This window comes from Thamnophis sirtalis, unplaced genomic scaffold (genome assembly GCF_051295495.1).
Source record: "Thamnophis sirtalis isolate CommonGarterSnake01/CBP01778 unplaced genomic scaffold, rThaSir2_p1.2 scaffold_4, whole genome shotgun sequence".
Lineage (NCBI taxonomy): Eukaryota > Metazoa > Chordata > Lepidosauria > Squamata > Natricidae > Thamnophis > Thamnophis sirtalis.
Window position 1 is genome coordinate 71,740,250 of NW_028261384.1, and position 17,532 is coordinate 71,757,781.

A 17,532-nucleotide genomic window follows, 5' to 3' on the forward strand; every position below is an offset into this window, starting at 1 on the left:
GAAAAACCCTCCCTCCAGCCATGCAGAGCCCCATTCACTGACCTGGAGGCATTCTGAAGACACCAAGCCGCAGGAGTCGGAGGGCAGTGAACAACGCTCATGCGGCTTGGTGATACCCCTAGATCAGTGAATGGCACTGTGCCCGGACGGAAAGGTGGTTTGCTGGGTGGCTGCTTGGCTGCTGAAACAGCGTAATACAGCCATTCGACTCTGAGGTTGTGCCCGGCTCTTCAGGAGCCCGCTTGCAAGAGAGCAACCACGTGGCAACCCCCCTCTCCAGCTGGGCACAGCAGCTCTCACTGATCTAGCAGTATCCCGAAGGCGCCAAGCAACGCGAGCCTTTGCCCCCCCCCCCCATTCCTGCAGCTTGGCACCTTCGGGATACCGTTAGGTCGGTGAGTGGCGCTCTGCCTGGCCGGGTGGGGGTGTTCCAGGGGGCTTATTTTCAAGGGAGGGCTTACATTTTTGCCCACCCAAAAAATGTGGCATGGCCTTATTATCAGGACATGTTGTATTTTTGGGAAAACACGGTAGGTGACTGCTGTTTGTGGAAATAATTATAAACTTCCCCTTGATTTTGTCTGCTAAATTCTGCATCCGTTATCCTGCATTTCAAAAGATGGCTGAAAAATAGTAATATCTACTTTAGTTTTTTCTAAAATAGATTATAAATGCATGCAATGTCAACATGTTCCATATTTTTTGCTCCATAAGATACTCTGGATCATAAGACGCACCTAGTCTTTGTGGAGGAAAACAAGAAAACAAAAATCTGCTTCCCATCCCCAGCAGCTGGGTCATCAGGGCTCCATTCTGTTGTGCCCACCACCGGTCAGCTGAGCGACAGCTTGATTCTGGCCTCCCGCAGCTCCGCCAATCAGCAATCTGGCGGACCAGAAACGGTGCTATTGCTGCCTCCTCTGTGTCTGCTGCCTCTACCGGGGAACGGTGGAGCCTTTTCAAGCATTCCCTGGTTATTGCCGCTGATCACTGCCTGTCAGCAGTTGTATCAGCATCCAGGAATGCCACTGATCAGTTGTTGCACGCAGCAAGGATTGCTGCCACCTATTGCTGCCACTGCTGTTCACTACGCGAATGGTAGCGGCAACGAACGGAGGCAACAGGCGGTGGCAATAGGCAAACAACAGGCGGCGGTGATAGGTGGTGGCAGTCCCTGATGCCTGGAACAGCTAATCAGAGGTATTCCGGGAGGCCAATCCAACTACTGATAGGCATGGTCGTCAAGTGGCAGTGATACGCTGTGGCGGCAATAGGCCCGGTCTGTGATACAATATTTGTTCCATAAGACCCCCAGACATTTCCACCCACTTTTGGGAGACAAAAAAGTGTATCAAAAATATGACATATATTTATCTGTAAGTTATAATTTATGTAGCACAGATTTTTAGAGAAATACGTAGATCTGTGTAGGATAGATATTTGTTTACAACATTACTCTGCAAAAAGTTTTGAAGTTATTGTAGATCAGTGGTGCATTATGGCTGGTACACCCCGGTATGGGTGTACCAGTACCTGCTGGGAGCACCAGGTACCGTTCCGGTACAGTGCATCGGAAGACCCATCTGCCCACCCTCCTTACCTACATTTTACCCAACTGGGCCATATTTACGCACATGCATGGAGCAAGGCTCCGCTGAGCAGCTGGAGCATCACGGGCTGGGAGTGCACATGCGTGCACAGCGCATGTGCACGTGGTGGACGCTGGGCCTTGTTGCAGAATACCGGTTGCGACGGGATGCAGAACCCACCACTGCTGTAGATCCAAAATTAGCTATAAATGTTAGGTTAGAAAAAAAACATTAAAAAACCAATGATATCAATGATTAGGGAGGCTATTGTTTTGTGAAGTCTTAAGAGCTGATTAATTGTGTTTATTTGTGTTGTCTTCTATGAAAAACATTTCTATGAACTGTTTCCTAGTTCTACGTCCCAGGCAATTGATGACTATACAAACTCTTAGGGTAACTTCTGTAAAGGAATACAGCAGCTGTTTTTAGTTTTCACATCTGCATTTAATAAAGATTTTTGCTCTGGAATGATTAATGTGCATGTGTTGCTTATCAGAATTCTAGATATTGAAGTAATTGCTATAAGTGTTTATATCATGCATATCTGTAATTGCAGAAGATTCTTTGCATCTATTGTCTATCTGTCTGTCAATCTATCGTCTATCTCAAGGATGTCAAACTCAATTTTGTTGTGGGGGTGGGGTATTGCTGTGATGGTCATGACCGACTGGGTGTGGTCTGAGGGGTATAGCCAGCTTGACATCAATTCCATGGACTGCGCGGTGTTGCGGAAGGAATCCAGAAATTCAGGCCCATTGATGTGGGCTGGACCCTTACTATTTCCATTATGACACACGGGCCAGTCCACCCACATTGCCCTGAGTTTGACACCTCTGATCCGTCTGTCTGTCTATTGTGTATGTTTGCTTCTCTGTATATACATTTGTTTCTGAGCGATAGGTCATTTTCTAGATACAGAACTAAAGATTCAGTATGTATCTTTTAGAGTTAGCACTTTAGAACTTCATTTTTACTAGAAAACAGCATATCAAAGAAGGCTTTAATTAAGTCTGATCTTGTTGGCACAGGAGAATTTTGTGTGAATTTTGAAGCATAATCTTAAGGACTTGAATCATAAGATGGAGTGAATGCAGAAATATTTTCTTACATAGTTACATGCTTTTCTAAAGAGGTTATAATACTTTTGTATTATAGTAGTAATATCTTTATATGGTGTCAATGTAAAGATTTTATGCAGCCATAGTTTTCAGTACTAAAACTTCAAACATTTGAAAAGAATATTTTTATACACTACTAAAGGATTTAAAGACCATAATTTAAGCTGGAATTTGGGATAGCAATGTGATTTGTAGTCGCATAAGTATACAGGATTTTGCTAGAAATGTGTCATTCTTACTTTTAGGATCGGGGGATGATACTCGATCCTGGGGACCACCATTTGTTGGAACTGAAAGTGTTTATTTTCTCAGTGTAAATAGAAATAAAAAGGTAATAAAAAGTATTTCTTTTAATGCTAAACATTTTAAAACATTCAATTCACTGCTTCTACTTAATTCCTGTTGCATATGCATATACACAGCATTGTTAAAGATGAAATGGTTCCACCACAAAACCGCGGAGGACAAAATTGCGCTCGACGAAAGCGCGCATTTGACGTCATCACAGCATGACGAAAACATCGCGCTGTGATCGAAAAATGTAAAAATAAAGCTAAAACCTTACCCTAACCCCCCCAAACCTAAACCTAACCCTAAACCTAACCCTTAACCTAACCCTAAATCTAACCCTAAACGTAACCCTTAACCTAACGCTAAACCTAACGCTAACCCTTAACCTAACGCTAAACGTAACCCTAACACTCTAAACCTAACCCTAACCCTTAACCTAACCCTAACCCTAACCCTAAACCTAAACCTAAACCTAATCCTTACCTTTATGTGAATCGGCTTGCTTTAATTTTAATTTTATTTCAATTTTTAATTTTTTTCGTCGCGCTGTGATGACGTCAAATGCGTGCTTTCATCGAGCGCGATTTTGTCCTCCGCGGTTTTGACGGGTCACGGATGAAACAGCTATTAGATATGATTGACTCATTAATGTTCTAAGTGTATTTTTTTCCAATAATGTTCTGAGTCGATAACTGAATAGAAAGTTGTTTTTATATTACTAAGAGAATTACATTTTTCCTTTTTATTAGAGTATAGCTGTTAATATGAAGAAGGCCAAGGGAGCAAAGATAATTAAAGAGGTGAGTTTAAACTGAAAAATAAATCTTTGTCAAGGGAAAGTGCTTATGTTGTAAAATATGCAATAGATATTTGAGGGAGAGGTTGTCATTTAGTGAAGAATATAGGTTTTGCTAATAAGTACTTATTCAATCTGTGTCATCTCCAAGGTCTAAAGTATTAGTGTTTCTACCAATCACTCTAGATTTCCTAAACTAGATAGATTAATGATTTTCTAAATTTAAGCAATTTCCCTGTATTTCATATCAGGGTTGGATATTCAGAAATAAGTTCCACTGAGTTGAATTGGGTTTATTCCCAAGTAAGAATTGTAATAACATTGTGGCCTATTATTAGGAATATTTTTTTCTCCCCAACTTTCAAGAAAGTTATTTAGTGATTGCTGTTGTTTCAGTCAATTATAGTAATAGACAATCATGATTAAATAGTACAGAAGTTCCTTTTTGTTATTCTAACAACTTCTAACCACTGATATCTGCAAGCTATTTAACATATTTAGTATATGTTGAACAATAGGAATTATCAAAATTACCATGCTAGTGGGACATCCAAGAAAGACAAGCATACTGAAACACAAAAAACAACACGCAAGGTTCTCCATAATAATGAATCAGTTTCCCGGATACCATTTTGGATTTTAATTGAATTTAACAACCAGCATGCAAAATTGCTGAAAATGTAAGAACTATCTCTTGCAAGCTGCTAAGAGCCACTTCCAGCACACAATTGATTATAGGAAAGGAACCTGAAATAGGGAAGTTACCATATAAGCGATGTATAAAATTATGATAATAGAAGTTTAGAAACTCTGGTACAATCCAGGAAAAAGTTTTGGAAATTTATGAACTATGAATTATTGATACTGAAATGCTACTGTATTTATTTTAGGACTGTACCAGGGGTGGGTTCCTGCCAGTTCTAACCTCTTCTATAGAAGAGGTTCCACAAATCTACCGTGCCATTTAGAACTGGTTCCAGCTCCCTCCCCCGCCCATCCGCACCACGCTTGCCCCACCTGCCGCTCACTGATTGGCTGGCTCACCAATCGCCCTGCCCACCTCTAAGAGTCCTATCTAAACCCTAAAGTCTTAAAGCTGTCAAGTTTGAACATCCCTGCGGATTTTTTTTCTAAAGGGTTAGGAGTGCAAGGATCTTGTAACTTGACAGTTTTAAGACTTGCACATTTCAATGCCAGAGTTCCTGAGACAACATCGCTGGAGGAGGAATTCTGGGAGTTGAAGTCCACAAGTCTTAAAGCTGTCAAGTTTGAACACATCTGGGGTTTTTTTCTAAAGGGTTAGGGGTGCAAGGGTCTTGTAACTTGACAGCTTTAGGACTTGCGTGCCAGCGTTTCTGAGCCAACATTTTAGTTGCTAAGCAAGAGTGTTGTTAAGTGAGTTTCACCACATTTTACAAGTTGGCCACGCCCACCCAGTCACATGGTTGGCAAGCCACTTCCACTTGGTCACATGGCTGGCAAGCCACTCTCAGACGATCATCTGGCCAGCAAGCCACTCCCACAAAGCAGGCCACACCTACAGAAGAGGTTCTAAAAAATTTGAAACCCACCACTGGACTGTACATATTTGTTTCATAATAGGTTTTCAGAATTCCATGAATTCTATACATATTTTCTTGGAAATACAGCCCATGGCACTTATTCCAAGTAGCCTAGGATTCATTGGAGTCAAACTATTCTCCAAGGCACCTGAGTGTAGAACAAGAAGCAATGGGTGGAAACTAATCAAGGAGAGAAGCAATTTAGAACTGAGGAGAAATTTCCTGACAGTTAGAACAATTAATCAGTGGAACAGCTTGCCTCCAGAAGTTGTGAATGCCCCAACACTAGAAGTCTTTAAGAAGATGCGGGATAGCCATTTCTGAAATAGTATAGGGTTTCCTGCCTAGGCAGGGGGTTGAACTAGAAGACCTCCAAAGTCCCTTCCAACTCTGCTATTGTATTGTATTGTATTGTATTGTATTGTATTGTATTGAAAAAAAAATCTGCCTCTGCCTCCCGGCATCCATCTGGTATTCATCTGGCTAGCGTCTTTGCAGCAAACAGCAAACAGCCTGCTCAGCTTCAGCATGTTATCGCAGCCATAGAATGTGACTTGGCAGGGATCCACTCCATTGTGCCCACCACCAGTCAACTGAGCCGAAGTGCTGCCGCTGCTGGAAAATGCTGGATGGTTGGATCAGCCTCTTGGAATACCACCAATCAGCTGTTCTAGCCGCCTATCACTGCCACCTGCCGCCACCATTCACCACTGATTGCTGCTGCTACCAATTGCTGGCAATGGCAGCAATTGGTGATGATAAACGACGGTGGTGATTGGAGATGGTAATCCCTGCCACCTAGAACAACTTATTGGCACTATTCCAGGAGACCGATCCAACCTCCAATTAGCTGCTCGGCACCAAAGGCTCCAGTGTTCCATGGTGGCGGGGAACAGTTGCAGTGAAGATAGACGGCGGCAGCAGTGCACTAATCCCCGTTCCCTTGCCACAATATTCACTCTATAAGACACACAGAAAGTTCCAGCCACTTTTTTTTGCAGGGGGGGGGAGTGCAATTTATAGTGCGAAAAATACGGTAAAAAAAGAATATCATTATAATTGTAATTATAATTAGGTATAGAGTCTTTAAAAAGTGATGTGATGATAATAAAGGGTACTTTTTGAAATCACTCAATATTTCTCTCCGTTACATTCTTTAGAATTGGAATTAGAATTCTTTATTGGCCAAGTGTGATTGGACATACAAGGGATTTGTCTTTGGTGCAGAAACATCTCCTTTCACATTATCATTTTAGGGAAACATTTTTGTCATGAAACTAAAATTATTTTTTATTATTGGCTGGACAGAAACCACAACTAAAGTTGAAATTGAAAAGAAGGGCAGTTCCTATTTTTCACCCAATAATAGATTGGCTTGATGGAAGAATATTAACTCTGGTGAATATGGCCACAACCAATATGGATTAAAATTATTCATTTTAAGAAGTAATCCCCAACACATTTTCCCATGACTCATAACACACGTTATTCATTCTTCCCCTCTCTCCTATTCTTCCACAGGCAGACCAAAATAATACTGCAAAAACAGATTGATCTTATGTTAATTGACTGGTTTTAATTGGTATGTGTCTTTACTCACCCATGTGTAATATTTTTCTGCAACATTGTGGAATAAAGGATTCTAGCTCTTCTCAGTTTTATAATAGCAACTGTTCTTGAAAATGCCTTGCAGCTTCAGTGATATCAGTGGAGACTTTTTCAGGCATCATGAAATTAAGAGAATGTTCTCTAAACTGCTGCATACTTGAACTATGGATTAGAAATTGTGTTATGTCTTGGTTCCATAATCATAGATTAAATGTGATTATTACAAAGTAAAGAAATATTTTGAATGAGCAAAGCAGGCAGCTCTGTTAGGCTCTTCTTATTCTTGAGTTTCAGTTTCAGAACTGATACTTTAATAATTGGTTGCTGTGTTTTATTTCTTTTCCCCTCCCTTCCCCCCCCTCCACTTTCCACCTCATGTTATCTTTGTCACTTTTCCCTCTTTGTTACTTAATTTGTGGACAGAAATTATGTTTTAAAATCAATTGCATGAAAGATCCTTTGGGAATATTTTTGACAAAGACATTGGAAAACGTTTTAGAATAAATAAAAACAACAACAACAATAATAAAATTTCACAAACTGACTACTAATAATGCCATGACCGTGTTGCTAAAATCATTCACTGGAAACTGTGCCAGAAGTTTGGATTTGAGTACAGCAAAAACCACGGGGAACATCAGGTTGAGAAGAATGAAAAAGTCAAGATCTTGTGAGATTTCAGAATTCAGACTGACAGCACTTGGCCCACAATACACCTGATGTAACAATAGATGAAAAGAAAAAGTTTGGTTCATTGACATTGCAATACCTGGTGATGCACGAATTGAAGATAAGCAGCAAGAAAAAAATCACAAAGTACTGGGACTTGCAAATTGAAGTTGAGTAACTGTGGAAAAAGAAATTGTGTGTTGTCCCGATTGTAACTGGAGCCCTTGGAGCAATACCTAAAGGGCTACCTTGTTATTTGGAAATTCTACATTTATTGGACTTGAACATTCTGATTCTACAAAAAAACAACTTGGAACAGCTTATATCCTCCGACATTACCTTAACAGTTCCTAGATCCTTGGTTAGGACTTGATCTGTTGAGCTACCAACCAGCCCCAAAAGCTGTGAATCTCACCAAAGATTAACCAAATAACAACAATAGTAATAATTTGATAATTATAAGGAAATAATCAATTCTCAAACGGTTTTTTTAACTTTCCCTAGAAATCAAGGTTCTTTCTGATCTATCTAAATCATTCTGTGGTTCATTCAGATCCATTTTCTACTGCTGAAAAACAGTTGAATATTTCACTATGAATAATGAATAACCAATGACCAATTTGAAGACTTTACTAGAAAATTCATCTCTAAAGCACTTGCCATATGAGCTATATAATTGGATTCTATAGAACACATATATGCTAAAATTGTCTTGTTTACTGAACTTTTAAATTACCGTATTTAAAGAGCAAAGAAATATGGTAGCTGGGTGCAATAGCAGCAATAGCAATAAGCACTGCAACAGATCTGGGCAGATGGGGGAGGGGTGGAGGAAGGGAAGAGGACCCATCTGCTCTCACGAAGGCTTTTCACGGGACGCTAGATCTCCACTTTCTCTCTGAAAAAAGCTGTTGGCATAGTTGGGATGTTGGTTAGTGGAAGAACCGTGTGTTGGAAAGAAAACTTCAGAATGCAGCTTGGCAGGATCTAGCATCCTGAAAAAAATCTTTGTGGAGAGCAAATTGGTCCTCTTCCCTTCCTCCATTCCCCCCGCCATCAGCCCGGATCTGTCATGCACTGCTTATTACTATTGCTGCTATTGTGCCCAGGTTCCGTATCTCTTTGCTGCATGACAGATCCAGGCAGATGGAGGGGGTGGAGGAAGGGAAGAGGACCAATCTGCTCTCCACAAAGACTTTACTCAGGACATTAGATCTCCACTTTCTCTCCAGAAAAACTATTGGCATCATCGGGATCTTGGCTAGTGGAAGAACTGCATGATGGAAAGGAAACTTTGGAATGTAGCCTGGCACCAGCTTTTGCCCTGAGATTAAGGCAGCGGGGTTGCAAAGAGGGCAGTTGTTTAAGGAGGCAGCCTTACCGGGTTGTTTTCTTTGGGCTTCCTTTTTGCCGCTCAGGCATTGCCGTGAAGAACCATTAATCCAAATGGAAGGGATCCCCAACCCACCTTGCCCAATGGGCCATTCCTAGTTGAGCGGGACGGTGAAATCACAGCACAATCTCTCCCACTCCAAGTGGAAATCATGCTGTGTCAGCAATTTAGGGAACCTGCCTTTACTCGAGGCTGAGCCTTCCTGGTTCAAGTGGTAGAGGACATTCACCATGTGACAGGCGGGAGTTTTCTTAAGTCAGATGGGAGTTCCTTTTTAGCTGCAGCTGAGGATGCTGGTGGGAACTGCATGTGGATCATCCCTCAAGAGAAACAGAATGCATGGGGCAGGGTTTCTGGAGACCAAAAATGCTGTATATGGTGTATAAGATGCACCAACATTTCCACTCTCTTTTAGGGGGGAAAAGGGTGCATCTTATACTCCGAAAAATACGGTATATTTATAGTTTTTTTTGTTCTTGCTGAATGCTTGGAAATTTGTTAAGAGTCTGATTCTTTCCCACTTTACATTTTAGCTGGCAGCTGTCTGTGATGTTCTTGTGGAAAACTATGTCCCTGGAAAACTGGCTGGAATGGGTCTGGGTTATGATGACATCAACAAAGTTGCTCCTCGTATTATTTACTGCTCAATAACAGGTATTTTAACTTTAGTGGTACCGTATTCTGTCATTAGCTTTATTTTCTTTGGTATTTTATATGCTCCTTTTATTTTTCATTCTTGTTATGAAAAGTGAGATGATACTCCATTCCTTATTCCCAGAATGTCAAATGCAGGAAAGAACAGGGAAATATGAATACATTTTAAAGTATAAACTATTTTTAAAGTATGATGTTAGACCAAATTCATATTATAACATATTGTTCATATTGTTATAATATGATATTTTTAGATATTTAGCATCTTATTTCATGGGAATATTAAAGACTTTCTTTAGGACTGATGCTATAGAACAGGGGTCCTCAACCTTTTTAAACGGGGCCAATTTATGGTCCCTCAATCTGTTGGGAGGGGTAGACTGGCTGTCTGGGTGTGGCTAGATCGTCATGTGACTTGGTGGGCATGGCCAATTTAACAGTCCATGCCTTTTTTTTCTAGATCATTTTTTCAGTTGTTTAGGAGTCTAGTGGTCCACTTCAGGAAATTCAGTTTTGCAGCAATTCTTCTCAGCCCCAATGAGCTTGAGAAATCTCTCTATGTCTCCCTCCATCTTTGTGTCTCTCCCCTCCCTCCCTCCCTCCCTCCCTCTCTCTCTCTCATCTTCAGGAAAAAAGGGAAGGTGAAAAACAGGCTGTTTTTGCCTGTTTGTTTGGCCTCCTTTCACCCCCTCCACCTCCAGAAGCATTCTGCAGACCAAAACCAGGCAAAAATGGCTCATTTTTTGACCAAAACCGGGCCCTTTTCACCCAGTTTTGGGGCTCCTTTTACCCCCTCCACCTCAAAAAACATTCTGCTGGCCAAAACAGTAAACAGTAAAGGTGTTATCTTTGAGTTCCAGTCTGCGGGGCTCCCGAAGGGTAAGTCCTGTGCTTGGCCAGAGTCCTGAGGGGGTGATGTGGGTGGGCAATCTCTTGGTCTTGCAGGAGCCAGATTAATTCCTTTGGTGAGGCCATAGTTTGAGGACCCATGATATTAAAGAGCCAAGGGGACACAGTGGTTAGAGCGCAGTACTTCAGGCTATTTCAGCTAACTGCTAGCTGCAGTTTGGCAGTTCAAATCCCACCAGCTCAAGGTTGACTCATCCTACCATCCTTCCGAGGTGGGTAAAATGAGGACCCAGATTGTTGGGGGCAATATGCTGACTCTGTAAACCGCTTAGAGAGAGCTGTAAAAGCACTATGAAGTGGTATATAAGTCTAAGTGCTATTACTAGAATGGGAGAATCTTTGTTCATACAAATTAGATTACTCATATAAGTGATTCAAGAGAGCTTACAGCCTCAGTTTGGCTTGTTACTTGATAGCATTCAAACTAAGCCATGATATGGGTGACTAATGGCCTCCATGTGATATTTAATACAATACAATACAATAGCAGAGTTGGGAAAGACCTTGGAGGTCTTCTAGTCCAACCCTCTGCCTAGGCAGAAAACCCTATACCATTTCAGACAAATGGCTATCCAACATCATCTTTTTTTTTGTAAAGATTTTTTTTCAAAACAAACATACAAATCCTCCTTCTTTACATACTGTAGAAAGTGTATCAGCTGGTTACAAAAAGCTTTTGTGCATCGCTTCCACCGTCATCAAATATAATTCATATTAATTCAAATATCTTAACTCAAATATTTATTATATTACCATCATCATACCTCCACTTTTATTTGACTATAGTTATTTAAACGTCCTTCATCCTAAAATATACCAAGATTTAATACATAACCACATGCTGGCATTTCATTTATTTATTTATAAAATTCTCCATTAACATTAAATCCTCATATCCTGTTTTAGCTAAACATCCATAATATTTAATACCAAAATTTTCTAATTCTCCATGTATATAATTTATTATCATTATCCTTTATTTAACTATATCCTATATCATAACATTTTCCCCCTATTAGTTAAAACTTAACTGTGTCTAATTTTGTTCTTTTTTATTATTATTGTTATTAATAATCTTTACATATATAGTCCAAAAATATTTCTAACCTTCCCTTCTCATATCCAATTATTACTTATCATAACAGCTCAACATTGTATACATTACTATCATTATCAATTTTTATTTAACTATACCTATTATCACTGAATTTAACTAAGTTTAGCTAATTTTGAATTATACTCTTCCATCTATCAACCTGTATCTCTCCAATAGCAAAACAATCTTATATCTACTGCCATTTGTGGATCCAATTCTCCAAACATCTTTTTAAACAAGTCTGTACGGAGTCCTCTTTGCACCTTGCTTGTAGTATCTCTCATATAAGGTTGACGCTCTCCTTCTGTTTCCTTTGTCAGCTTACCTTTAATTCTCAGCAGTGTTATCAAATATTTAGCAAATAGTATTTCATAGTCCATAAGTTCTTTAATGCTTTCTTCTCCTTCTATGTCCTGTCCTTTGAAATAAGTTTTCTCTCCATTTAATTCCTCTTCGAATATTCCATTCTTTCCTCCCTCAGAAATAAACCAATTGCCACGAATATCAACAGGCTCAATCTCTTTATATTCATCTTCCATTTCAATTTTTTGAATTTCCATCTTATTTTGTATTTGATGAACATCCTCAGTTTTTTCATCACATTTTGTTGCCAAATGCACCAAATAGTCCAATTTTTTCTCAATTCTTTCCTCTCTATCAAACACCCTCTTCAAAGCTAAAAGTACCGCTTGAAGAGATGCCATGTTTATATGCAGTTGTATTTTTTCTTAGAAGCTCAGCAAGATTGAAACACACTCGCAAGCGAAAACAAACTACAGAGGAACAGCTGTAAAATCTTATCAGATCTTAAGACAGAACAGCCAAGCAATAAAAGTGTCGAGATGAAAACAGCCAATTTGTAGCTTACAGAGAGTCAGAAGAAATGTTAGGATAATCCAGCCATTTGAAAAGGTTTACTTAGAATCAATCCATGTAAATGACATTTAGAAAGTAAGATAACCACTGTCCAGAACCATTACAAAAATCAAATTCACCGCTAAGTTCTTCTATTCTTTGATTTAAATTAGTTTTTAGATTTTATAGGCAATCCGTTTTTTAAAAAAACAATAAAAGTTTCTCACCAGCTTAACACTTCTCCATATTTCTTTTGAGGTCGCCCTGACTTTGTCAGTCTTGACAGAGTGGAATTTTTATTGCCAGCAGAAAACTTTTGCCTTGCTTTTCTCGGAGATTTTGCGATATCCCCGAGATCAGCAAGATGTAATCTTCCTGTTCACCATCTCTTCGGGATGATTTAGGTCCGTTGGAACCGCCCAGCCAGTAATAAAAGTGTCGATTGCGATCTCAGAGCTTTGAGTTCACGCGTCGTCTCATCACGGCATCGGCCCCTCCCATCCCAACATCTTCTTAAAGACTTCCAGTGTTGGGGCATTCACAACTTCTGGAGGCAAGCTGTTCCACTGATTAATTGTTCTAATTGTCAGGAAATTTCTCCTCAGTTCTAAGTTGCTTCTCTCCTTGCTTAGTTTCCACCCATTGCTTCTTGTTCTACCCTCAGGTGCCTTGGAAAATAGTTTGACTCCCTCTTCTTTGTGGCAACCCCTGAGATATTGCACACTACTATCATGTCTCCCCTAGTCCTTCTTTTCATTAAATTAGACATACTCAGTTCTTGCAACCGTTCTTCCTACGTTTTAGTCTCTAGTCCCCTAATCATCTTTGTTGCTCTTCTCTGCACTCTTTCTAGAGTCTCCACATCTTTTCTACATCATGGCGACCAAAACTGAATGCAGTATTCCAAGTGTGGCCTTACCAAGGCTTTATAAAGTGGTATTAACACTTCATGTGATCTTGATGCTATCCCTCTGTTTATATAGCTCAGAACTGTGTTGCTTTTTTGGCAGTTGCTGCACACTACTGGCTCATATTTAAATGGTTGTCCACTAGGACTCCAAGATCCCTCTCACAGTTACTACTAGTGCATTTTGTTTTTTTGCCTAAATGAAGAAGCTTATTTTTTTCACCATTGAATTTCATTTTATTAGATAATGCCCAATGTTCAAGTTTGTCAATATCCTTCTGTATCTTTAGCATATCTTCTGGAGTGTTGGCTATTCCTGGCAGCTTGGTGTCATCTGCAAATTTTATAGTTCCCCATTTATTTCCTCATCGAAATCATTGATGAAGATGTTGAAGAGTGTTGGGTGTAAAACAGAGCCTTGGGATACTCCACTGCATACTTTCCTCCATGTCGATGCAGTTCCTTTGTGGACTACACATTGAGTGTGGTTGGTCAGGCAGTTATGAATCCATCTGGTGGTGATGCTGTCTACTTTCTTCTATTTTATTTAGAAGTAGGTTATGGTCTACCTTATCAAATGCCTTACTGAAGTCCTAAGTAAACTATATTGATGGCATTCCTCTGGTCCACTAATTTTGTCACTTTGTCAAAGAATGCAATAAGATTAGTCTGGCATGATCTGTTTTTGACAAACTCATGTTGGCTTTTGGCTATTACTTTGTTTACTTCTTGGTGTTCGCTAATTCGTTGCTTGATTATCTTTTCCAGAATCTTTCCTGGTATTGAGGTCAGTCTGATAGGTCTGTGGTTTCCTACATCTATTTTTCCCCCTTTTTTGAAGATGGGAACCACATCAGCTCTTTTCCAGTCCTCTGGCAGTTCCCCGATGCTCCAGGATCTCTGAAAGATATAGTTCAGTGGTTCTAAGATCTTGTCTGCCAGTTCCTTCAGAACCCTGGTGTGTAATCCATCCGGTCCTGGTGATTTGAACTTGTTTAGGGTAGACAGGTGCTCACTTACCATTTTCTTCCCTATTTCAACTTGTGTTCCTAATCTGATTTTTGTGGTGCTGTTTTTGATAGATTGGACTTTTTTTATCCCTTTGTGTAAAGACAGATGCAAAAACTGAGTTAAATAGTTCTGCTTTCTCCCTGTTGCTTGTCACCTTCTTGCCACATTCTCCCAGTAATGGACCCATTGTTTCCTTAACTTTTTTCTTGTTTTTAACATGTTGGAAAAAGCTTTTTTTGTTATTTTTTACTTTTGTGGCAAGTCTTTCTTCATTATGAGCCTTAGCTTTCCTCACTTCATCTTTACAGGCTCGGGCTATTTGCTGATATTCTGCCAGTTATGTCCCCCTCTTTCCACTTTTTATACTTAACTTTTTTGTATTTCAATTTGTCAGAGTGTTCTTTATGCAGCCATGCTGGTTTCTTTTGGGAGCTGTTATTTTTCTTCTTCATTGATATTGTGCTAGACTGGGCTTTTATAATCTCAGTTTTCAAAATTTCCCAAGCTTCTTGAGTTGTTTTCCCCTAGAAGATTCTTGTCCATGGAATTCTTCCCAAACTCTAAGTTTATTGAAATTAGCTCTCTTAAAGTCCAAGACTCTAGTTTGACTTTGTTCTACTACTTGTGTTTGCATAATGTTAAATTCCAATATTGTATGGTCACTGTCCTCCAGGGTTCCTGTAGCTTCAACACCTTCTATCATTTCCTCTCTGTTAATGAGAATTAAGTCCAATATGGCTGATCCCCTTGTTCCCTTCTCTACTTTTTGGGAAACAAAGTTGTCTGCTAGGTTTGTTAGGAACCTGTTGGATTCTCCACTTGGTGCAGAGTTTGTTTCCCAGTTGATGTCAGGGTACTTAAAATCCCCCATTACTATTGTGGTGTGCTTCTTACATACCTTAGTTAGCTGATTAATAAAAAGGTCATCTACTTCCTCTGCTTGGTTGGGTGTCCTGTAGTAAAGACCTATGGCAATATCATTCCCCCCACAACCTTTAATATTGACCCAAATGCATTCAAGATAGTTCTCATCATTGTTATGCTCTATTTCTGTAGATATGTGGTTATTTCATATATAATGCAACTCCTCCTCGTCTTTTATTTGGTCTATTTCTTTTAAATAATTTAAATCCTTCTAGATATATGTTCCATTTGTGGGTTTCATCCCACCAGGTTTCTGTAATGGCAACAATATTGTATCTGCCCTCATTTATTTGAATTTCTAATTCACCCTGTTTATTCCTCATACTCTGGTGTATAGACATTTGTGTCAGGGCTGCTTCGCTCAGTAACCAAGAAAGAAACCACTCAACTCCATTTTTCAGAATCAAGAGTACTTTTACTGGTCATGAGTAGATAGTAGCTAGGCAAAGCAAGATCTAAGGCAAAAGCGCACGTAATCATAGATATCAATATGTGACCCAATCCCCTCCCCCTTGATAGCCCCATCCCATAGTCCAATCCAAACACCCTACAGGTGTCATGTGGGAGACAACTTCAAAAATCATCATCAGGTCGCCATGCCGGACAGTTGGCCTTGGTAGCAACCCCTCTCTCTGCCACATACGCAGTAGATGGTGAGAACAACTCCCTTATTACAGTCTCTCCTGCACAGAATACTTCCCTCACCCAAATACCATGCCCCCCTCCCCGTTTCAATGGCAGCCGAAAAGTAAGCAGCAAAACAGAGGTTGACAATTTGAGTCTATTTTGATTGACCCTGTGTTTACTGTCTACATAACCTTTGTTAGGCCTGACTGCCCCTATTTTCTTGCCACTTGTATGATTCATGCACATGGTATGGCACTCACTATTAAATGCTTGGTTTTGCTTGACAGCAGGAGTGATAATCTTACCCGCACAAACATCTTTGTTATATGCACTGATAACCCTATGAATTTTAGATTGCTGGGGACAGAAATGTTCTGTATCAATTAATTCTCTGTTTCCGCTGTTCAGTTTAAATGTTTATCCAGAAAATCTGTGAATTTAATGCCAAGTAACTCAGTCCCTTTCTTGGATGGGTGCAAACCATCTCTTTTGTACAGTTTTTCATTGGCCCAGTTGCAGACATCATGACTAATCAAACCAAAGTCTTCCCTTTTATACCACTCCTTTAGCCACACATTAAACTCTGCTACACGCTGGCCCTTCCCTTTTTGTTCCTTATGTCCTGGTAAAACTTCTAAAAAGATAAGCCTACAACCTATACTACTAAGTTCATACCCCAAGCTCCGGAAATCATTCTGCACAGAAAGTATATCTTTTTGGGACAGATAATTTGTGCCAAGATGTATAATAGCATCAACGTCAAAGTCCTTACTTGCATTCTTGACTATCTTAAGAATACGCCTCTTGTCTCTGCTAGCAGTAGCACCTGGCAGACAACTGACCTCTTTTAAAACCTCCATATCATTTCCTAAATTTACATTCCTTACGATTGAATCACCAACCAGAAGATGACTTCTCTTTTTTGCATATCTTGCTCTTCTTGTGCGACTGATGTGTGATACCTGGTTCCCCATTTCGCCTTTCCGAAGAAAGTTCTTCATTTTGGACCACAATCCCCTGCTTATTTAAGTCATCATTATCACAACTACCTTGTCCTGTCTTTTTAGTGTCCCCATTAAGGTCAGCAAGAGTGCTATATCTATTATGCTGGGTCACAGCAAAAGCTTTGTGTTTATGGTTACAGCTCTCAACCTGCCAGATCCCACGGTTGTCCAGACTGCTCTTCTCCTGCAGAATCTTTGCGGTAGAGGGGGCTGATAGCATGGCATCTCCATGGTATGGAATGGCCGAATTGGGCACCTAATTTCTGCTTGGAGAGCACAGATTAGAGATTCTAGATAGGTAATCTGTCTATGTAGACTAATAATTTGTTTACAAGGGGGACAGTATCCAAATTTGAAAAGAGTACTGCGAAAGACAGGTGCAAAACAGCTATTACATTGAACTAAGCTGGTCATTTTGAAATAAAATAAAATCACAATCTCAAGCACACTAATCCAAAATGTATTATTGCTATTTTGGCTTATAGATACATGATTCTCTTTGAGATCCTCTTTGTCTCT

The 17,532-nt window shown here is 39.9% G+C and overlaps 1 protein-coding gene across 8 annotated transcripts in view; it reads left to right on the top strand.

The window, feature by feature from the left end:
- SUGCT (succinyl-CoA:glutarate-CoA transferase) overlaps window positions 1–17,532 on the top strand; it is a 440,539-nt gene that overhangs the window by 11,131 nt on the left and 411,876 nt on the right. For all 8 annotated transcript variants that reach the window (XM_087713118.1, XM_087713113.1, XM_087713117.1 and 5 more), the window contains exons 4-6: window positions 2,953–3,038; window positions 3,748–3,798; window positions 9,560–9,680. In XM_087713118.1, coding sequence (XP_087569244.1) covers window positions 2,953–3,038; window positions 3,748–3,798; window positions 9,560–9,680 — 258 coding nt within the window. The remainder of the gene's footprint in view (window positions 1–2,952; window positions 3,039–3,747; window positions 3,799–9,559; window positions 9,681–17,532) is intronic.